General features: G+C 42.3%; 1 protein-coding gene across 1 annotated transcript; it reads right to left on the bottom strand.

Annotated features, from left to right (window-relative positions):
* Window positions 1–4,333: 4,333 nt before the first annotated feature.
* On the bottom strand, window positions 4,334–23,667 carry LOC108709237 (chloride intracellular channel protein 6). The gene is made up of 6 exons (XM_018248898.2): window positions 21,518–23,667; window positions 8,847–8,956; window positions 7,785–7,910; window positions 7,181–7,278; window positions 6,770–6,951; window positions 4,334–5,800 (listed from the first exon to the last, which is right to left on the bottom strand). The coding sequence occupies exons 1-6, from the start codon at window positions 23,288–23,290 to the stop codon at window positions 5,639–5,641; spliced, it is 2,451 nt and encodes an 816-aa protein (XP_018104387.1). The 5' UTR covers window positions 23,291–23,667; the 3' UTR covers window positions 4,334–5,638.
* Between the last annotated feature and the right edge of the window lie 113 nt (window positions 23,668–23,780).

The following is a 23,780-nucleotide window of genomic DNA, read 5'->3' as shown; positions in this document are numbered from 1 at the left end:
CACAACAATCACTTGAATTTTGCACCTCCCATACACTCCTCCCATGGCACATGTACTGTACACGGGCACATGGGTCAGGTCCTCTATTTTTGGTGCTCAATTTTGATGACAACTAGATTACAAAAGAATAAAGACAACTAGGTGTAACTAAATTGCTTTGGAATTATTTCATAAGGTCACAGGTTGCCTTGAATAATTTGATGGATGAGTATTGGTACCCTTTACCCTAAGCAGCAAAGACTACAGGGGTCATTAAACAGCTGGATACTGATGTCAGGCCATTAGCTATAACTGGGAACATCTTGTTGGCCTGAAATAACCAGAAAAGTAAAACATTTTTGTTAGGTACTTGATACCTTTTCCAAGCAGGCTGCAGCGATGGTCAAATACAATAAATAAAATATATTGTCATGCATTTTTTTTTAAAATTCCTAATACCCAATGTAGAGCTTTACCGTTTATCTTCTTGTTTTTAACGGTATGTTACTGGTTTATTTTCCATCATTCCGGTGCTAATGCAGATCCTAATGAGGCTTGATATTTGTCACTATAGATTCATTGTATACAGTGTACATAGCTTTATTAGGCATGTTGTCTATTTCTGTACGCTTTTTTTGGTACAATGTGTTCTTGTGCCTTTTGGAGATAAGTAGGTGAATGTGTATTGTAATAAATATTTGATTGTGTTTGTAGAAAGAATTTATTTTCTTTCATGTAGAGTCCTGCATCAGGTCAGGTACCTGCGGAATACCCACAAAGTGGTCAAGTTTTGGGCAGAAATGTCAGATTGTGCATGTAGTCTCCGGGTGACCTGTCTGGGTGCCCAGTAGTGGTGTCTGACACCCATGGGACCCACAGGTTCGTGCTGACTCCTGAACACCTTCTGTGGGTCACAGGCGGGTTGAGCAACCGTCCTGGTCAGGCTGTGTCAATTTATAGATGTGCACCTGCCCCGCCCCCTTTTATGACATCAGAGATGGGCGGATCAGACACAGACCTATAAATAGAACTGTAGGACAGGTTCGGGTCGGGTACGGATCAGTAGTGGGGGGGTTAAGGTTGGATGTGGGTTGGATTTTTTTGACATACAATAGTTCAAAAGACTATGGCTGTATGTTGGTGGTGCTCTATCCAGAAACCTTGCTGCTTGACTTGGTTCCCTTGTTCCATATAGTAAAGAAGTAGGATGGCCCACACTGTTGCAATTGTGCTAAAACATAAGTGTTTTATTTGGATCTCAAATAAGGAACGGGACTAGTTAGCAGTCAAGTTGTCCAATTACCCCTCTCATTAGCCTCCAGTGTGGTGTCATTTCCAGACCCCAGTCATGCCATGTCCCATTACTCTGGCTCCAGGTCAGAAGATAAACTTTGTGCGGGCCAGGTAGTGGGTTTAGGTAGGGGAACATATTGGGTGTGGGGTGCAGGTTGTTTTCCTGGTCAGCGGGTCTGCGTCAGGCACAGGTCTGCCCAACTGGACTCACGCAGGACAAATGACCTGACCCCATATCTACTGTTGTCATTATTGGGTATTGCAAGCCTCACCCAAACATTGGCGCCTGGTGTAGACCTGCTCTTGCCAAAGAGAGTGCAAGATACATTGTTGCTTTGGTCTACTATAAAAATACTATATCAAATAATTAAAACTTTCTTGTTATCCCCATTGTTCTGTATATGGGGAGAATGGTCTTGTTTGACATGCGAATGACTGAAGAGATAACAATATGGTTTTAATCTTTTATTTAATTATACATCTTTAAGGCATGTGAACAAAGAATACATCAGGTACATGAGAAAACACTGAGCGTGACCTACAGCGGGCAGAGATAGCTGACAGCTTCCATAGACACGTGTCTCTTAAAAACAAGTGTAGAATCGGCAGACAGCTAAATATAGGGCCTCGGGGATGTTAGGCTGAGTCTCCAAGTTCTTATCTACAAACAGGCCAGGTGTTTGGGTTAAACAACGCTTGAAGAACAATTTGAAAAATAATTTGAAAAAATTTGAAAAAACTATTTGAAAAAAAAATGTCACCAAGACAAAAAAAGCTGTATAATAAATATCCTTTTCAAATTAAACATGAAACCCAAATAATTTTTTTTTTATTTAAACATTCATAGCTGTTTTAAATGCATTTAAATATCTCAGCTATCAATCAAATATTGCCTGCACCTCCTCTATATTTTAGGCATAAAGGTGGGGCAGGCAATTACTTTCACTTTCCATTTAGCACTTAGTAGATGTCACTGCTCTCCCTACATTCCCCCATTCTCTTTACTTATAATAATGTAACCAGGGCATGGGGATGGACATCAGGTCCCCCATTCTGGAGCACAAACAAGATTCTGAGATGATGCAAGACTTGTCTTAATAACAGTTTCCACAAAATGGCTCCTGCCTACTTGCTATAATTATTAAGTCCCAGACGGAAGGAAACAAGATTCAAATATTTTTTACAGTGTAATTAAAGCTCATATTGCTTGACTAACATGATAAAATAGGATTTGGAATTATTTTTTTGGGCGACTGGTCCCCTTTAACTCTGGTAGCAGCCATATCTTTATTTATGGCTAGGGATGGGCGAATTTTTTCGCCTTGTTTCGCTGCGGAAATGATGGCCATAGACTTGTATGGCGTTGTCGGACAAAAAATTTTTTTTGACGCCCATAGACTTTAATGGGCGTCGGCATCATTTCGCCAGTGGCGAATTTTTGGCGAAATGAAACAGGTCAAATTCGCCATCCCTATTTATGGCATTATTGATGTGCTGGAACCTTGAGGGTAATGGGAAAGGGTCCATGCCAGTGGAGACATTTTGACCTGCTACCTGCCTCTCCCTGAATGTGTGTGCTCTGACAGGGATAGGAACAGCCAATAAGAACACACAAGGAGGCAAAAATACATACGTTAGCATTTCTGTCAGAAATCCTCTCTGTGTGAGTTGACAGGCTAATTCAGGGGTGCCCAAATGGTAGATAGGGATCTACCAGTAGACCTTTAGCTTGTGATCAGTAGATCTCAAGACACTGTCAATAAACAGCTTGTCTAAATCAACCTCCTGTTTCATGTGTTTCATTCAGATATTTATTATGTTAAGGTCACATAAGAAATAGTTGTTTGTTAAATATATATAGTGAATAAAGTACCCCCTCTTGTAAATTATAAGGATATTATAAGTTACCGAGGAGTTTCATGACAATATTAAAACACGAGGCTCAAGGTAACTTCTAATATCCTCATATTTTGCAACACACAAATAACACACAAGTTTCAGTGAGTCATGTGACAGAAATGACATCACTACTCATCGTTTATAACTGATGACATCAGTACTCACTGTTTATAAGGATATAATTTACAAGATATTCATGGCTTTTGTGTATTATAGCAAGATACGTTTTCCCAGTACGTATTTAAGTAATATTTTCCATGGAACAGAATGCTTACAATGCTTTTATGGATGTAGATCATAATGGGACAACATCACTAAAAGCAGACCTTGCATTAGTAGAGTATGGGAGCTCCTGGGCTAATCCCATGCTTGCCAGTACACACCTTCAGGAAAAGCTGTATATACCAGCAAAGAACTTGACCCGTGCACCATTGGCATCACATGGTAAAAGGGAAAGAAACACCCTCAGGATCAAAACTCCTGGGTATAGCCTAGACCCAAAGAATCATTTCACAGGTTTGCATTATAAGAAGAGGCCGCTTTTGATATTCTAACAGTAGAACACTATTCACCTTCGCTACCTGGTTTAGAACATGGATGGCATCGTGATTAAAAACCCTAGGGAGTACAGAAAATAGACTCATTTTGATTGAAATCAATATACTACAGTATATTGGTTAAAACCACTTGGGGTCCTTCAGAACTACATAGAATACAAATAAGAACTTGTATCTGAAATGTTTTCAAGTCAGACAAAAGAATCTCCTATAAAGATTTCCTATAATATTCTACTGCATTAAAGGGAAAGGGGCTTACATATGGTCCTTATATTAAATACAGAAATGAGTAATATCCTTTGCCAAATATATTGTACTTTTTCTTTCGCTTGAAATTAAGGAGAGGTGCCCTCTGCTCTTGGGATCTAGGAGAGGCTCTGATATTTCTGCCTAACCTATCTCAGATACCCTGAGCCAGGAAAAGATCATGGTTGACCCCACCCCCTACATCCAAGGTTACAGAAGAAGGAAGAATTTTCAGGAATGAATCGCTCTTTGAGTAGAACATCTTGTTAAGGAAAGACATTCCTCTAATGTCCCTAGTGCTCCATCTGATATTGTAGGACATCAAAAGTGGAGATGAAGAATCCTGGGTATCAACAACATGGTTTTAATTTATTTTTAATTACTTATGTGAAGCAGTGATTAGTTATGTTAATCATTTATGTGAAGCAGTGATTCATCTTCAAAGGTAAATCATGTTCAATAATGACTGTTTACACCGGAGTCAAGCAAGGGTCCTCAACATCTTGAAGGGATGATAGGTATCAACACTGGAAAAATTACTAGCATATATACTTGGTTAAACACTTTTCTTTGGGATATTTTCATAGAAACATTTCTCAATAACCTTTTAGACCAGTGGCTGTCAAATCCTCGCTTGAAGGTCCAAACATTTTCCTAGGGTCAGCTTGAAGGTGCAATCTTTGGTTAGGGTCTCCCTTAGCAATGAAAAATATTGGTGTATCAGTCATTCAGTCTCGTGTATCTTATCCTAACTAATGTTCAAGTTGAGCTTTCAGGTGTATCTAGAAGAGCAAATATATATGCTTCCCATTTCTCAAGCTGATTGGCCTTCCAGCTGAACCCTACTGTCCATGCTCCAAGCCTCTGAGAAGGACCAGCCCCACAGTTTAAAAACCGTCCTTTGCTAACAATCACCAAAGCTGATATTAGAGAATAGGGGCTCAAGTCATTGTTGGCTGACATTCCTGACAAAATTCTGCATGACACTTTGCTTCATTTGTAATTTTGCTAAGACCATTTTGACCGACAAGACCTTTCTGAAGCTTAAAACTAGTCTTAACTTCTAATATTCCCTCAGCAAGGTAAACTGTAGAATATGGGTTAATCAATACTTTTTTTGGCAAACAAGAAGTACAACATTGAACTTGTCAAGATTCCATCTTTTCAATCAAGTTCAAGCATTAAGCTCTAAATACTCAACGGGACGGGTGTGGGATCTATTTTCCAGAAACCTGTTATCCTGGAAAGCTCCAAAGTTTGTTTGGACAAAGTTTTTTTGATTGATTTGCTATTTCTCTGTAATAAAAGGAAAGTACTTTGTTCTTCATGGTGACTAAACTGCTTAAATTCATGCTGATTGCTTGTTTTTTAACACTTAAAAGTTTTAGTAGTCTTAAGGTATGGTGCTTTCACATTACATAAAGATCTCTTTTATGGAGAACCCCAGGGCCTGAGAATTCTGGATAATAGATCCCTTAAATGATCATTATCGGTTGCTAAAGTTGTAGGTTTCCATCAAACAAGATGTGATCGATTTAGTTTCTCCCATTTCTGCACATTTGGTAAATGGTATCAGTTTTGGCCCATGTTGTAACCATAGAAAGGGTTACATGTTTACTGCTTGCAGGTGCTTCTTAAACATGGGCCTTGTGTCTTTTTCATTCTCACTGGATTTTTCTGGCAACTCCAAAATAGGCATGTTCAATCTCAGAATCAGCTGGGCACGTGTTGGTGAACTCATCCCGGGCGTAAGCGTTATTCAGGTATCTCCAAATACCCATCATTTCAGATGGGATTTCAAAGTTCCTGTACTTTTTGGCTACAACCTTGAAGAGAAGAACATTTGTAAAGTGGATGCATGAGATTACTCCCTTTATATAATATTAAAAACAGTATGGATTTATAATAAGTTTTTTGTTGGTTCCTTTAGTTCATCTGACTCTAGGGGGTATAAAAAATCACTGTAAAATGTGAATTTTTAGTGGAAACAAACCTCACATTTTTCGTGATTTATGATACCCTAAGGGAGTTAAACGTTTGAATCCGAAAATACTCCATCTCCAAAATGGCAGGGTCCTGTAGAAGTCAACGGCAAAAGTCTGATTTAAAATTTGAAGATATCATAGTCTGTGCTGAGTTTTGGCCACAAATTTGAAAAATTCAGGGGGTTTGAGAAATCTCACAGGTGCTTCAGGCATAAAACCCGAAACATTTATTCAATGATAAATAAGGTCAAATCGTGGATTCTAGTTTGGTGGGACGTTTTTACTTAAAAAATCTGAAAAAATCTGATTTTGATAAATAACCCCCTAGGTGGTAAATCTATAACAAATCGAGTTTGTCAGAAGAAAAAAGAACAGACATGAAAAAAAATCCTTTTGATTTTTTTGATGACCCATTTTGTATGTTCCGCTCACCTTGCCCTCTCTTTCTCTGACCATGGTGCATAAGTAACTACTCATACCTTATGCACCAAACATGGCAAAGCACATACCTGTATGTGGTTACTCATCCTGTATGTACCACTTATCTTGGTCTGTTGCTGGCAGGGTTTATCTTTAGACTACATACCTTCAGAGCCATGCCAAGTAGTATTGGTGCCCAAGGCAGTATGAATTAGTCCTGCATCCTACTAATCTACCATATTCCCAACGCCAACTCATGGTCCTCCTCACTGTTAGACAGTCAGGTGGCTCATCTTTTCTAATTCATTCCCTCCCATTCCCATTGATGCTGGGACCCTTCTGTTTGGTTTATTAACACATTTTCTGCATCAGTTTATCTTCAAAACAAACCTTAATAATCTGGAGTTTGGGTAAAAGGTTGCAGTCTGCTAAAGTCAGTTCATTCCCGTCCAGGAACTTCCTGCTTGAGACGGTGATGTCCTCTGTGCTGTAGGCATCAACCTCATCAGGCAGTGGTGCGTTCAAAAAGTCATCTAGTTTTTTTAAGGACCTTAGGAAGCCTTTCTCTAAAGCTGAGAGACAATGAAATGTGTGATGTGTAGTCAGCAACCAACCCAACACCAAGTGCTTCTTGAAGACCATATTCAGACAGAGTGGGACACAAATGTAGTCTGCTGTTTAAACCACTAGATACATTTAAGATAAATGATGATTGGTTGCTATAGCTTACTTACTTGGGGGGGGGGTACACAGAGCATGAACTGATTAATAAGTGTGGGTATGAGAGTAGCTTCTACTCACCGGCATTCAGGTCTTTCCTAGGGTTCTTAATGTAGGCTGAGAATTTTGCGAATACGTCATTCCCCGCTGAGCTGGATTCCGGGTGCTTTGGTGCAAGTCTGGGGTATATGAACAAAACCAGATTGAAATTGATCAGATCAGAATTGAATACTGGACCTAAGGTGTAATAGGAGTAATATCAGTATCAAACTGGAGACCATTGGATGCACAAGAGGACCTGACCTCCAGGGCACTTCCACTGACCACTCTTCCTCCTGCTGCTGCCAGTCATCCCCTGATGCTGCCAATACCATACACCCCAACACCAGAGACCCGGGGCTGTGTAATGTCTCTGTGTATGCTGGGGGTCCAGACCAACTGATTAATATGATATAAACAGGGGAAAAGGTTCAGGTCTGGTCACCCACAGCACCCACAGCAGTTAGCATTTCAAGCCTGCTCTACCCTGCAACCACCACCCTGAAAATTATGTTAATTCAGGGTTTCCTACAGCACAGAATTAACTAATCATATCCAAAAATGTAACCACTCAAGCACTGTCCTGTTTCCTATACTATTCCTTGGTGCACTCAAGTAGGAGCGACACTTTAATTACGTTATATACCTGGGCATTGTCAGTCTTTCTTCCAAATACTCTTCGATTTTATTCACATCAGTTTTTACTTCTCCGTCAAATGTCATGAAAGGCGGATTCGTCCCGGGGGCCAAGTTCTGTAAGTCTGCAGGTTTTCTACATTGTAAAACAACAAAGATTTGTGTGAGAATAAGAACGAAACTGCTCCTGTGCACATTGGCTGCATTACGAGTGATGCTGAAACAGCAAGTGTTAGTGTACGGTGGCCTGTTGCTGATCCCAACTGATATGTACTATAGATATTTGTCAGTTTGGGAATTAGGTAGTTTTGACAGTTTTGACAATTTTTCGCCTTTTCTGAAGAGGAGCGCAAGCGGAGTTTAAAGGAGAACTAAAGCTTAACTAAAGAAGTAGCTAGAAATGTATATTATGTTTTGTGCTTCTGTACCAGCCCAAGGCAACCACAGCCCTTTTGCAGTAAAGATCTGTGTCTCCAAAGATGCCCCAGTAGCTCCCCATCTTCTTTTCTGCTGATTCACTGCACATGCTCTGTGCTGCTGTCACTTACTGAGCTTAGGGACCCACTCACAATATACAGTACACATAGAATAGAAATGTCACAATATAAGGCTGATTAGTAATTAATACAGATAATTACTACATGGCAGCACAGAAACCACTGCAATTAGCATCAGAATTTAATAATCAGCCCTGTAGCATCAGCTTATATTACAGACCAACCTCATTTTCTGCTGGATAATTAGTGACGAGCCCTAAGTTTAGCTTCTCAACAGCTGCTCAGAGCCCACTGAGCATGTGAGTGTCACAGACACTTTCCAAGATGGTGACCCCCTGTGACAAGTCTGAAGTCCTGGATCATTGCTGCTATTGAGATGCTGAAACTTATGGCTGGTGCAATAAGTTCAGCATATAACATGAGGCATTTTTAGCCAAATTCATTTTTAAGGTTTAGTTCTGCTTTAAGGGAGATAGATCTAAAATGCCATAAAAATGGGCACATAATAACTTTCAGTCATTATTAAATATGACTGAATTTTCAACAGATTCAGTCCCGATGTTTCCTTCCTTTACCTCTTGAGATCCACAGTGGTGACATTAAATATCACACCCTTCAGCCAAAGGATCATAAATAAACGCTGGGAGAACGGGCAGTTTCCAATACTTTCGCCATCGCTGCCAGCCTGCGGGATAAGGGAAACAAAAATGCTCAGAAGGGTGTTCGGAAAAGAACTGGCTCATTGTGACGTCATTACATCCCCAAATATAGCATGAGTTCTGTGTGTAACCAAACAGTACCAGATCATTTCCACTGAATTGGAGCAATTCTGAACCTTTTCTCCCCACCCATAGAGCCAAGGGAAAACAAAATGTGCCAAATCTTCCTGTGGACTATTGTACTTAAAGGGAGAGTTGTCAGGCTGTATTATTACCTCCTGGAAGCAGTTGTAATGGCAACTATACTCCTAATAAAGGGTGGGGTGCAACAGCAGTTATAACAATGAGGATGATGGAGTTAGCATCACAGGCCCCCTGTACAAACAGATACTGTAGATCTGGGACTATTTTAATAACCAAGATGGAGGTGCCGCCATCAGTCTGTTCAGCTGCATTAAACCTCTAAAATAAGGGTCTCCCAGAAAAAATAATTTTAATCAGCCGGAACAGATCTGAAAAATATTGATTTCAGGTACTTGCAACTTTATTGGCAATGCGGAGCCCTTCTGTGCCTTTTAACAACCTCAGCCACCATGTAACAGCAGTATTCTTGCATCTCGGTAACCCACAGCAACCAATGAGCCATGTCCTTTATTTATTCATTATTTTAGCCAAAAAGCTAATTCTGATTGGCACATTTGTACTATGATGCAGAAAGCCCCAAATATTTCATTGAAATTAAATAGGACCTTTTGTTTTCAAGTCCTTCCAGCTCTGGCACGTCTATGATGATGAGATTCTCCATTCCATTTATAAGAGAAATTCCTGCAATCATAAAAGCCGCTATGGCAGCAGCAGTGCTGTTACACCCGCACAAGGGCACCCTTGGAAGACAAAATAAAATGGGATTCTTGCTGCTCATTGTATGGGACATGTGAAATGATCTGGAGCAGGTCCATAACAAACAAAGAACATGCCCGAGTTGTAAGTGAGTGTGACCCCGTCCAAGTAAACTCCTGTCCTGGCAAAGAGCCTTCCAGTTGGGCTGTAAAATGCAATTTACTGCTGCAGGACAAATGCCTGGGAAAGCACGTTTCTCTCATTTGTGCCCCATTGTCCTGGCAACAGTAAATTTTCCCCTGTCGGATGAGGCAGGACAAAGTAGTTTTCCATAAGCAGGGACAAGCTGCTCACATGGCAGTGCTGAGAGTTGCCATAGTGCAAGGCCTCAGCTTAATACCACACAGCCAAGTAGCAACCAATACCTGAGTCCTGCAGTTTAACCTATGAAGTGCCAGCATGCACCAGTGCCGGGTTCAGAGAAGGGCACAGAGGGCAGTAAGAGTTGCCCTGAGACTCCAGCACCAAAGGGCTTCTATGAGAAAAGAATATTTCAAAATATGTAGAAGGCAGCTATTGTGAGTTGGTTTCCTAATATACAGAATGGATGTCCCAGTCGCAATAAGGATGCTGGGAGTGCTGGGAGTTGGGACACATTTGAACCATAGCAATGGTTGATTATGGGTCACCCAGGGTGCATTGTCACCCACAAGAACATTTGGATTTGCTCCCCCTGGACCTGTTTCTACATTCTTGGGGCACTGCCACTAAAATGAATGGAGGCCAATTCTGAGAATTTCATTGGTCGCCCACCAGCAGTCAGGGCTGCCAGCGAGGACCTTGAAGTTGCAAAATTGGATACGTTTGCAGTAAATAACAGATCGGTACTACTATAGTTTATATAAACAAGCTACTGTGTAGCCATGGGGACAGCCATTCAAGCACAGGATACACAGTAGATAACAGATAAGTACTACTATAGTTTATATAAACAAGCTGCTGTGTAGCCATGGGGACAGCCATTCAAGCACAGGATACACAGTAGATAACAGATAAGTACTACTATAGTTTATATAATCAAGCTGCTGTGTAGCCATGGGGGCAGTCATTCAAGCACAGGATACACAGTAGATAACAGATAAGTACTACTATAGTTTATATAAACAAGCTGCTGTGTAGCCATGGGGGCAGCCATTCAAGCACAGGATACACAGTAGATAACAGATAAGTACTACTATAGTTTATATAAACAAGCTGCTGTGTAGCCATGGGGGCAGCATACACAGTAGATAACAGATAAGTACTACTATAGTTTATATAAACAAGCTGCTGTGTAACCATGGGGGCAGCCATTCAAGCACAGGATACACAGTAGATAACAGATAAGTACTACTATAGTTTATATAAATAAGCTGCTGTGTAGCCATGGAACCAGCCATTAAAGCACAAGATCTTTCCCTGATATGCCCACCAATGGCAGGGCGATATCAGATTAATCCAAATGTTCAGCCCTAGGGCCAAACGATCGGATTATACAAAGGAAATGGGCATCTCAGCCAATGCAGTCTTCGATTGCAGGAAAAATCAAACCTGCCTGATCGATATAAGGCTGATATCAATCGGGGAGACCCGTCGGAAGCCCTCACACTAGATCCCAAATCGCTCTAGAGGACTGATATCAGCAGCTTTAATCTGCCCATGTATGGCCACTTTACCGCATTTAACGTCCAAATTGATTCCATTATATTCTGCCTGGTTGAACGTTCTGAGTTATGTCTTACTCCATTTGCATTTTATTACGTTTGTTTAGATGCAGGATGCTGCTTCTTCTTGCGCTGGTTCAGCTATCAATAGAATAGATGGTTGCTTTTTGAACGGAGAAAAGTGATTAGCTGCATTAAAAAAGTGTTTGAGGTGCAATATATGCTTTTCGTGCACAGCATGCATTTAAAGGTAGCAGGAAAAAAACATCCGTGTGTAAGAGTCCTTAATGATCACAGCCTTGCCAGCAAGAGAAGGTTTTGTAGTGTTTAATACTATGCCCCCTAGTGTACACACTTAGGTATTACATGTCCCTGTGATGCCACGTCCCTTGGTCCTATACAATTATACAGAATGGTGACCCCGACTTCCAGGTCCCCGGATTTTCAGCTGCCCCATCCCACATAAAGATCCTGGGGATAAAGATTGAGAGGGAACACAATTTCAGGCTGAATTGGGATGAGAAACTGGATGCCGGAACAGCAAATGTCCAGCGATGGAATGTATGAAGGCTGGTCTACAGGGAAAGGGTGAAGCTTATCAAGGCCTACCTGGTCCCTCTGTTTTTGTTTGTAGCCCATGTGTATCCATTGCCAGAATCTCTCTATAATCCATGATCTACAGTCTGTTTTTCCAGTTGCTCTAGGGACACAGGCTGAATTCAGTCAAAAGGGGGATAACGTACCTGCAGCGGAAGGAGGGTGGTTTGGGCATGTTGTGCCCAGAGGCTTTCTTTGGGTCATTTGTCCTAAAGTTCTTTGGCTTGGCCCAAAGAAGTGATTCCCTGTGGGAAGTCTGTATCAGGAACTGAGACAATTCATATCATACTTGCATGCACTCGGTACCAGATCTGGCAGCATAGGTGCAGGAGATCTTTTGGCCAGTTGGGCCAGATACTATAGTGAAGGCAGCTCTGGCTCAGTTGAGTTTCCTGAAGGGAATTGAGATAAAGAGGTCACCCTCAAATTAGAACCTATGGAGAGGGGTGCACCTTACTCTTTCATCTTCATGAACATGTTCTTTCTAAACGGAGCACTGGCGGCTTTAAAACGTCCTTTTATTCTAAAATCTTTAAAACATCAGACAGAGCTTATAACAGCCAATTGGTGTGATGTTTTAAAGATTTTTAAAGCCGCAGGTGCTCCGTGTCGAAAGAATATTGTTGGAATCTTCACGCCTCGGGAGCAGTTTACAGCAGAGATTCATCAAAGGGACAGTGAGTGCTCCCTGCTTTTTTGTTTTTACATCTTCATGAACATGCCCTCTTCTCAAGGTATGTACTTACTGTATGTATATGGCTCCTTGGGCACTGATACTGCTCCACTCTTTATATAGGATGGAGGTGCAGCTTTCTTTAGCCTGGGAAAATCGTTTCAGAGCTGAATGTGAAAGAGTATGAAGTTTTTGTTTTTGTTGGGTGATGGAAACTGGAGGAGGTTAGTCCAGGAAAGACTTTTCTGGGATGTCCATTTGGGTTGGTGGTGTGGGAAGGAAGGCCGTATGGACAAACCAAGACTTTGCAAACTGCCCTTTGATTTGGTGTGTTTGATGGAAAGTTGCCAATGGACAGAGGGATAGACTTTGCGGACTGGAGGGTGTATGGGTGGGTTCGTGGGACTTTTGGTTATTTTTATTTTGTTGTATGATTTGTGAACTGTTTATCAAATGTTGATTATTTAATGTAAAGTGATTTTATAAATGAAAAAAAATCCTATACAATTATACACAGTATTGTACAATGCTAAAGCTTCCACGTGCCTTGTGATCTTGCTGCAGAGCACACTGCTGAGGCCTCATTAGAAATAAAGGCAAATCCTTCTTTTTTTCCTTTTAATATCAAATACAAATGTTCTATACATTAACTGCAGTACTTTCTGACCCCGTATTTCTGATAAATACACAAAGGAAAAACGAGAGACAGTTTTGTCGGGTTCAGGGGCAGAAGCAAGACAATTTTCCTCTAGTGTAACCTTGAACCTTGAAAGGTATGTGTTATTATTTGTGGAAAGGTATGTGTTATTATTATGTCGTCATCAGGAAAAGGGTTAAAGCCTCTTAGTTGAAAAAAAGCAACTACGTGTCTGTACATGCCGGGGCCAGTATGCCACAAAGCTCATGTGACTGCAAGGTGACTTGTAATAGCCTTATGGCATAAGGTATGTTATTCCTTATCATGCAGGAGAAAGGAGTACATTACAGTAAAAGGCTCACTCTGCCATTCCCATTAACCAGCGGTTAATTATAGTGCACAGGTATCTGGGGGTCACTGAAGAAGGGAGAGCAGAAGGCAAATTTACCCAAAAAATGATGTTTTGAAGCAGTGAGAGTCCAGGATCCAGGGGATTTCCTAGAAGTCACTAGTGGCCCTGAATGTCATCTTTCTTGATAGGCCCTGAATATCAGCTACTCTAATATATACCTCGCAACATTTTTGAAATAAAACAAGGGCCAAAAAAGTTTTTTTCAGTTATTACAGTTTTGCTAATGAAGGTGAAGTCTAACTGTGAGTCTAACTTTTCCCAAGGGTCCTGTTATCTTATCTAGAAATTGTCACAAAAGTATCTTATCTTCTGCTGTGGCTGTTCTGGGCTCTCTGCCAAAAGCCAATTAAGTTAGAAACTTTGTTTCTTTTTCTGGCTGTTCAGTGCATAGAAAAACTGAGGGACTGCGGGTTGAGCTGTCAAAAGATGGACTGTCCCTCTAAAAAACTGGACAGTTGGGAGGTATGCAATAGACCCTGAATGTCAGCTTCTCTAATAGATCCTGAATGTCAGCTTCTCTAATAGACCCTGAATGTGAGCTTCTCAAATAGACCCTGAATGTGAGCTTCTCTAATAGACCCTGAATGTCAGCTTCTCTAGTGGGCCCTGGATGTTATTTTCTCTAGCAGGCCCTGGACGTCAGCTTCTTTTATTGGCCCTGAATGTCAACTTCTCTAGTGAGCCCCGGATGTCAGCTACTATAATAACCTCTGAATGTCAACTTTACTAGTTGGCCCTGGATGTCAGCTTATTTAGTGGGTTCTGGATGTCAGCTTCTCTAGTGGGCCCTGGATGTAAGCTTCCCTAGCGAGCCCTGGATGTCAGTTTCTCTAATAGGCCCTGAATGTCAGCTTCTCTAGTGGGCCCTGTATGTTATCTTCTCTAGTGGGCCCGGGATGCCAGCTTCTCTAGTTTACCATGGATGTCAACTTCTTTAGTGATCTCAGGATGTCAGCTTCTCTAGTGGGCCAGGGATGCCAACTTCCCTAGTGGACCATGGATGTCAACTTCTTTAGTGGGCCCTGGAGGTCAGCTTCTCTAGTGGGCCCTGGTTGTCAGATTCCCTAGTGGCCCTGGGTGTAAGATTCTCTAATAGGCCCTGGATGTCAGCTTCTCTAGTGGGCGCTGGATGTCAGCTTCTCTAATAGGCCTTAGATATCAGATTCTCTAGTGGGCCCTGAATGTCAGCTTCTCTAGTGGGCCCTAGGAAACACAGTACGATACTAATGACTCTGTTAATAGTCAAGGAGCAACTGTCATGTCCTTTACATGTGCCAATTAGATGTTCCCATATGTCCCATGTATAGCTAGAAATATAAAGTCACGATTAAAACTGAACGTTACTCATAGGATGACCATCCCCTTTAATTAGTTGCAGGATGCAGGGATAAAAAATACTACAAATGTTCAAAGTTCAAAACACCCCAGGAGCCAACTGCCAGTGTAGTTGTTAGTGTAACACCATGTCTACACCAGCCTCACAGCAGTGCAAGGAGATCCAGAATCTAAGAAATAAAGTCTAGAAAAAATACCTGTTGGGGAGGGTATAATAATCCTGTGTAAGGCCCTAGGGCACATGACTAACCACTAACAGGAATTTATGTTGTGTTGGAATAGATTAGTGTAAATACTATTGGGTCCTTTTTCTCCATTATGCCTAATCCTTTCTTAATTACCTGACAAAGTAGCAGCCAGACATTCACCATCACCACAGAGAAACCTCCATCCTCTTTCATTGCTTATGAGGAATTAGAACATAAATAAGGGTGCCTTGTATTGGAACACTGGGGCTCAGAAAAGCAGATTAGACTGAGGCATTTTAATCAGGGTTTTGTTTTAACACTTGTAAGTCTTTCTTCATAGTGAACACACATGGAACTCTGAATATCTATCGCTATATGGGCAGAATGTACCCCCCTACTGTAAATGATAAGGATATTAGAAGTCAATGAGGGGTTCTGTGACCATATAAAGGCACAAGGCTGCAGGCTGAGTTATACAGGGAACTCTGAGTATCACTCATGTATTATAAGGGGTAATGTACCCCCTACTGTAAATAATAAGGATATTAGAAGTCACTGAGGGGTTCTGTGACCATATAAAGGCACAAGGCTGCAGGCTGAGTCATACAGGGAACTCTGAGTATCACTCATGTATTATAAGGGATAATGTACCCCCTACTGTAAATGATACGGATATTAGAAGTCAATGAGGGGTTGTTCTGTGACCATATAAAGGCACAAGGCTGCAGGCTGAGTTATACAGGGAACTCTGAGTATCACTCATGTATTATAAGGGATAATGTACCCCCTACTGTAAATGATAAGGAAATTAGTGACCATATAAAGGCATAAGGCTGCAGGCTGAGTTATATCACTCGTGTATTATAAGGGGAAATGTACTCCTTGCTGTACTGCTTTGAACATTTGAACTCCACCCCCCTCACCTTCTGAATAACCTTCAACTGGGTAGAAAAGCAAACGTTTTAAAGGTGAGTGACTCTAGATAAGGTAATGGACTCAACTTTCTGTTTGCTTTATGTTGCTTTATATTTGCTTTCTCTGATTAAACGATCAGTTGCTATTAGTTCTCATATACAGTATATGGTAGAGCATTCTTTTTAAATGCTCATTGTATCTTCAAATGGTTCTGTGTAATTGTGCTTAGTACAGGGGAATACCTATTCAGCCATAGTTTTATGATATTCCTCAGTGCTGGGCCTAGAGTTGAGGGAGGGCCACGGAAATGGGACGGTCGAACCCCATTGCCACCCTCACAATGAGAATGCAGGAGGGGTGTGAGTGCAATAAGCAAAGTGACAACAATCCACAAGCATCCAGGACCCTAAACTAGGGGTAGACCCTGCCCCCCCCCACCACCACGTGCTTAGCTTTTAGGAAATACGTCTCTTAAAGTTACCAGGAGCTGCATTTTTGCCTCATTGGTGCAGCAACCCTGGGTAGGCAGACACAAGCTCGGATTTGTGGCAAGGCCTAGGGTGGCAAAGTTTCAGGGGCGGCATGCTGCCCACTTGGTGTATTGATAGAATCGCACCGGGGACTGAGCCAGCTTTAAAAATTCTTATATCTCGTATCTCTAGCTTCTGTTTGTTAGGTAGAGGGCGACAAAACTCATATGAGGGTTGATCCTTAGTGCTCCTAGTGCATGCTCACATGGGTGCGAATCGATCACCAGCTGGCTTAGGGGCGCAATCACAGTCTGGCTTAGGGACGCACTAAACCATTTTCCAGTCTCTCATTCAAATCAACGTTGCTAGGATAATTTGGACACTAGCAACCAGATTGCTGAAATTGTAAAACTGCTGTTGAAGATAAATGACTCAAAAACCACAAATAATAAAAAATGAAAACCATTTGCAAATTATCTCAGAATATCACTCTCTACATCATACTAAGGGGTCCGTTTACTAAAGTGCGTTAAAAATATTCGCACAAAATATAGACAGAATTTTCGCCAAATATGTTATCGCCAGTTTACTAACCTGCGGTAAATATAAATTTCCGAATTTTCTTGCGCAAGAATAATTGTTCGCCAGTTATCGCATTCACTGAAAATAACGCTACGTACACATTAACGCCTGGTTTACTAAACAGCGAAATGTGCTAAAGACAAAATTAACGCCAGAATATTCGCAAACTTTTACCGCCACCTATGTAGTGGCGTAAAAGTATTTTTTTCACCAGAAAATTCTCAAGGGGCAGGAAATATCCCATAATACTTTTTTTTTTACCCATCATTCTTTGCTGACAGGAGAGAGATCTGTAGCTACTGCTGTTAAGTAGAGGGCGACAAAACTCATATGAGGGTTGATCCTTAGTGCTCCTAGTGCATGCTCACATGGGTGCGAATCGATCACCAGCTGGCTTAGGGGTGCAATCACAGTCTGGCTTAGGGACGCACTAAACCATATTCCAGTCTCTCATTCAAATCAACGTTGCTAGGATAATTTGGACACTAGCAACCAGATTGCTGAAATTGTAAAACTGCTGTTGAAGATAAATGACTCAAAAACCACAAATAATAAAAAATCAAAACCATTTGCAAATTATCTCAGAATATCACTCTCTACATCATATAAGTTTATTCAAGGGCAGAGACACACACTCGTATATTCGGGGACATTTAGTTGCCCTCACGAGGCAACTTCGGAAAATGAATCGCTTAGAGTGCCATCTCGTCGGCAAATTAGATTCTAGACAATGGGAAGGCTTTTCGGGAAGATTAGTTGCCTGAAAAAGAGATGATTTGCTGCCGGGCGACTAAATCTCCCCGAATTTTTGCGTGTCTCTGCCCTAAAGGTGAACAACCCCTTCAGTTATTTGGGTCCTTATAATCTTTTCACTGACAGTCTGGTACTGTAATCAGACAAGATGTATCATGTGCTCACACTACTTGTTGCTCTCCAAAGAGCCGGGTGCCTTCAAATTAGAGTACAGAAATAATCTTTATAAAGCTCAGCCTTGTGCAAATTACAGTCTAGAGAAGTAACCTCAAATTATAGGGGGGGGGGAGAGGCTCAGTGGCCACAAGGGTACAGGCTTTATTTACTCTGCTTGTTCTCCAAACATTCCAGGATATTTTAGGTAATCCACCACAGTCACTAAACAATGTATACAGTAGATTAATGTATATGTGTGTTTGTGACAAAATGTGCATGAGATTGTGTGATATGTGGTACCCTTGGAATCATGCTTCCCCCTCAAGTGGTAATAACACAAGCTGATCAATGAGGTTTTCCTGATCTCTGCCTGACAGGGATATAACTGCTGTAATGGGGATGAGGAATGTGCTAACATGGCTGCTCCTAGCTTGTGATTATCCCCCAACCCCACAGGGTACAGAGTATGGGATACGATGGGGCAAATTTACTAAAGAGCGAATTTTTGTCAGGGAAGGCTTCGTCACATTTCCCTCCACTTCGTCAGGTGCAAATTCGCTACCACTACGCTAATTCACTAAAATGCGAAGTTGCATTTTAGCAGCCAAATTCGTCCGTGCAAGCATTTTACAGCAAACTTTCGCTAGTGATCAACTTTGTTAGTACACTTACACTTAGGTCAATTTGAATAGGGTGGGTACATATAGGTGATATATACGTCTTTATTAGAGATGTTGGTGCTTGAAGTGGTCACTTATTGTTAAAACTGTCCAAGGAAGCAAAATAAAGGCAAAAGAGATCCTCTAATCAGGACTTTATTTAGGTCCAATGCTGCCCTAGGCACCGGACCTAAACAAGCCCCCCTACGTGACGCGTGTCATATATTTAACAGTTGCATCTTTTAAACAAAATCCCACTTTTTATATCATTTTTATGACTTTCCAGCATACAGGATATGATGTCACTGACATAAGATGAGGCAGATGTAGCTTCATCTTATCAGTTCACCAGGTATAACATGGCGAAGGAAACTCTGGCGAAAGGGGTAACGTAATAGAAAATTCGCACTTTATCGGATTTGCACTTTGGCAATTTACTAAAAGGCGTAGAAGCAAAGTTTCGCACCCTTTTGCTAATGTCGCTGCGGATTGAATTTCTGGCGAATTTTCACTAGCGAAGGTCACTTCGCCCTTTAGTAAATTTGGGCAATAACACTGCTGACAGGAAAGGGTCTGTACATGGCTTCATTCTAGTGCCCTTGAGGTGTGATGGGGGTGGGAAATACAGGGCCACATTTACACAACGGTACTTCATCATTTTGAAACTAGAGCTGATGGTCCCTGGTGGTGAATTAATCACAGGCAAGGGGCCCATCTCAAGGATCTCACTTCACTGCCCTATTTAACCTGATCTTGTGTTTGTGAGGTACTAGCTACCTACAGTGGGTGGAGCTGAGATGTCACTGGGACATCCCAAGAAGGCTCACTGTGATAGGCTGCAAGCATCATCATTCAAATCACCTGTTTGGTTGAGTTTCGACTCTGCCCATAATGCAGTGGTGTAAATAGAAGCGACTGTGCCACTAGGCAAAATAATTTTATAGCCCCAATGGACTTTGGAAATATCATTTTTTAAATAAACCTGCTTATCAGTCAGTGTCTCCCTCGTGGCCCCTGACGGCCCAGCCCCCCTCCTCTGATCTCTGGGCCCCCAAATAAAATTAAGTGAGGCGGCGATCGAACGTCAGTGTATGCGTGGCAGCGTTCGGGTTTCTCTGACTCCGGCATGCGCACCGGTGTTTGTGCATGCGCGCGGGGGGTAGGGTTGTCACATTTTGAAGCGGCTACGACTGGGCAGGGGGACGGGCCATGAGATCAGAGGGTGGAACCGTGCCATAGGTGGCCGGGTCAGTGCCGCCAGGGGGCGTGTGTTATTTAGCTTTTTATTCAGCAGCTCTCCAGTTTGTCATTTCAGAAATCTAGTAGCTAGGGTCCAAATTCCCCTAGCAACCATGTATTGATTTCAGTTAGAGACTGGAATATGAAAGGCCTGGATAGAAAGATGCTTAAAAAAAAAGTAGCTACAACAATAAATCTGTAGCCTGAACCACCCCTTTAATCTGGTTAGACAGTTTGCTTCGTCATGGGCAAAACAAACTGTGTCAAACCTGCTAATGAACTACTACTCACAGCCTTCAGTTGTGTCATTCTAATAACATTTGAATGCTTCCCACTCAATATTCTCAGCTCCTGTCAGAAGCTCCTTGATGTTTTAGGCGGAACTTGAACCACTGGCAGATTAATGCATTTTCACGTCACAAAAAAAAAGGTTTAAAGGGGACCCGCCACCCAAAAAAATAATTCCAAATCCTATTTTATCATGTTAGTCAAGCAAAATGAACTTTAATTACACTGTAAAAAGAATGTGCATCTTGTTTTCTTCCATCTGGGAATTCATAATTATAGCAAGCAGGCAGGAGCCATTTTGTGGACACTGTTATTAAGACAAGCCTTGTATCATCTCAGAATCTTGTTTGTGCACCAGAATGGGGGACCTAATGTCCATCCCCATGCCCTGGCTACAGAATAAATGGTGAAGAGAACAGAGGGAATGTAGGGAGTGCAGTCACTGTATATTTAGTAAGTGCTGAATGGAAAGTGAAAGTAATTGTCTGCCCCGCCTCTATGCCTAAGGCATAGAGGAGGGGCAGGCAATATTTGATTGACAGCTGAGATTGTTAAATGAGTTTACAACAGCTATGAATACTTAATGTGCTTAATGCTTAACATGGGTTTCATGTTTAATATGAAAAGGACATTTATTATACAGCTTTTTATGTCTGGGTGCCGTAACAGAACTAGGTGGGGGCGGGCCCTGGTGCGGGCTGTGCAGCCGGGCCCCCCCCACCCTCGTCCATGCGAATTTACTTTGCGGCTGCAGGCGACTCCAACTGGCTGCAGCGCGCGCGATCTGCCGGAGGGGCCCTGCGGGGGTGTGGCCCAGGCCCAGTTGCACCCCTTGCTCCCCCGGTAGTTATGCCACTGTCTGAGTGACAGGTCCACTTTTAAAGGAAAGTATCTTACTTTAGGGGGGAATACTCTATCTCCTGCTTAAAATTACAGCATAGACAGTGAAGCCTAAATTGCTGTAACGGTGACAGCCTAAAACAAATGGTGTTAGGGCCACAGTGTGCAAGTAGACCTATAAAACAATGGGGTGCCGGCTCAACTACTAGGAAATAAATACCATAAATACAGTTACTTTGGGCTTTATAGACACCACTGTGCATATTCATTGCGAACTTAATAAAGAAAGTTAAACCTTACCTTGACAAAAAGTGATATGTCATGTTCCTGGAGAGCTTCAGGGGTCGGTAATGGTGTCTCTGGGCTACTGGTGGGGCTTGTGCCATTTTCTCTTATTTCTGTTTTACCTCCAGTGCCAGTCTCTGCATTCAGAGTCTCCTCTGTTGTGTGTTCTTCCTCCTTTATTGGACTCTCCTCTGTTCTAGCATAAGGATCTTCAGGGAACTGTGCTGGAACAGCACTTGGTTCTATAATAAAGACTACCTGAGTTGGAACCTTGATGTTTTCATTCTCTGCTGGAGGTTCTTTTAATTTTACATTGTCCAACTGAGGTGCATCCAGAACATCTTCTCCTGCACCAGAAGGTTCCACAAACTCTTTCACTGCATTGTTTCCTTGGCTGTCTTTTGTTTCATCCTTCTCAGTTGTGTGCTCTTCTAATTGTACACTGTCTACCTGTTCCCTTTCTTTGTCCTGTATTTTTGTATCTGGCCCCACATCTGCAGAAACACCTTCTGCACATCCATCAGCTTTCTTATCTTCTACATATTCTTGTTCTCCTACCTCTCCAGATTGCTCTTCAGCTGCTTCTTCTTCTTCATTTTTACTTTCCCCCTTCTTGTCCTCAACTGCTTGCTGTTTCTCCTCTGTGTGCCCCTCAACTCCTTGGTCCTCAGCTACTAAATCTTTCTCAATATTAATTTTTTTTTGTCCCTCACCTGTTTGCTCAATAGTTACCTCGTCTTGCTTCTTTTCCTTTACCGCAACTGCTCCATCTTGCACTTTCTCCTCTTCCCCAGTAGCTACAACTTTCTCATTTTCCTCTTCCCCAGCTGCTACACCTTGCTCCTTCTCCTCTTCCCTAGCTGCTACAACTTGCTCCTTTTCCTCTTCGCCAGTTGCTACAACTTGCTCCTTCTCCTCTTCCCCAGCTGCTACAACTTGCTCCTTATCCTCTTCCCCAGCTGCTACAACTTTCTCCTTCTCCTCTTCTCCAGCTGCTACAACTTTCTCCTTCTCTTCTCCAGCTGCTACAACTTGCTTATTTTCCTCTTCCCCAGCTGCTACACCTTGCTCCTTCTCCACTTCCCTATCTGCTACACCTTGCTCCTTTCCATCTTCCCCAGCTGCTACACCTTGCTTCTTTTCCTCCTGCCCAGCTGATACACCTTGCTCCTTCTCATCTTCCCTAGCTACTGCATCTTGTTCATTCTCCTCTTCTTCATCACTGCTGGAAGACCCTTCACTGCTTTCACTGCTAATACTTTCATTCTCAATTTCCTTTTCTACCTCCTTTTCTTTCTCTTTTTTATCAGCATTGTCTCCCCCTGTTTCTTGTTGTGGAACTTCTCCCTCAGTACCTTCCTTAGAGATGTCCTCCAAGGCCGTCTGTTGGAGCTGATCACCAGCAGGTTCTATTGGAGGCTGAAGAGGTTTCTCCTCTGCCTCTTGCTTTTCTTCTTGAACCCCTGGAGGTTCCTGCTCAATATGGGGCTGAGGAGGTTCATCCTCTGCCACTTCATTTTCTCCTTGTCTCTCTGGAGGTTCCTGTGGACTGTCTGCCATTATTTCATCTGGATCCTTCACCGTTTCACCATTCATAGCCCCAGATCCTTGGCTTTCATTAGCAAGATCAGGCTTCCCATCTCCTTCCTCAGGGTTCCTTTCTATGTGGATAGTGGGGCGTGCTTCTTCCTCCACGTGTACTGACTCTTCACCTCCATGTGATTTGGGTTCCTTATCATTCAGGTCTGTTGCTGCTTGAACATGTGGGTGACCTGCAGACTCTGCCATGCTTGCCCCTTTTGTGCTGAGTGTCAGTTCTCTCTCCCAGCACAGATTCTGCTATTTTCTCCTCTGCCTGTGGAGCTTGCCTGCTTCCTTACTGATTATGGTGACGACCTGGATAAGTAAAGGATTAGTGCTTTTCAAGTCACAGCTCTCTGCACATGTTCACTCCAAATCCTCTAAGTCTGTGCAGTTCATTGCTTGTGCTTCTGTCCCCTAGCAGCTCTTTCAAATCTCACCACACCCAGTTGTACACCCCTCCCACGGTACCACTAGGCTCTGGGACACAGCAGTAGCTGCTTTGCTTATGATATTCTCTAGAGTCATTGAAAGAATCACTGCCATATACTCAAATTAATTAGCCAATGCAGCTTTTGTTTAATGCCAACAAGTCACCTTCCACACCCACAGTAATACAGGAGCTGGGACACTCATGTCTGGCCTGATAACTGATCACGAAAGGTGCGGGTTACTGACAGCTACACGGGGTCCAGGC

The sequence above is a fragment of the Xenopus laevis genome, chromosome 2S (assembly GCF_017654675.1).
Source record: "Xenopus laevis strain J_2021 chromosome 2S, Xenopus_laevis_v10.1, whole genome shotgun sequence".
NCBI lineage: Eukaryota > Metazoa > Chordata > Amphibia > Anura > Pipidae > Xenopus > Xenopus laevis.
The sequence above is the reverse complement of the archived record's forward strand: the minus strand, read 5'-3'. Positions and strand labels throughout refer to the sequence as shown.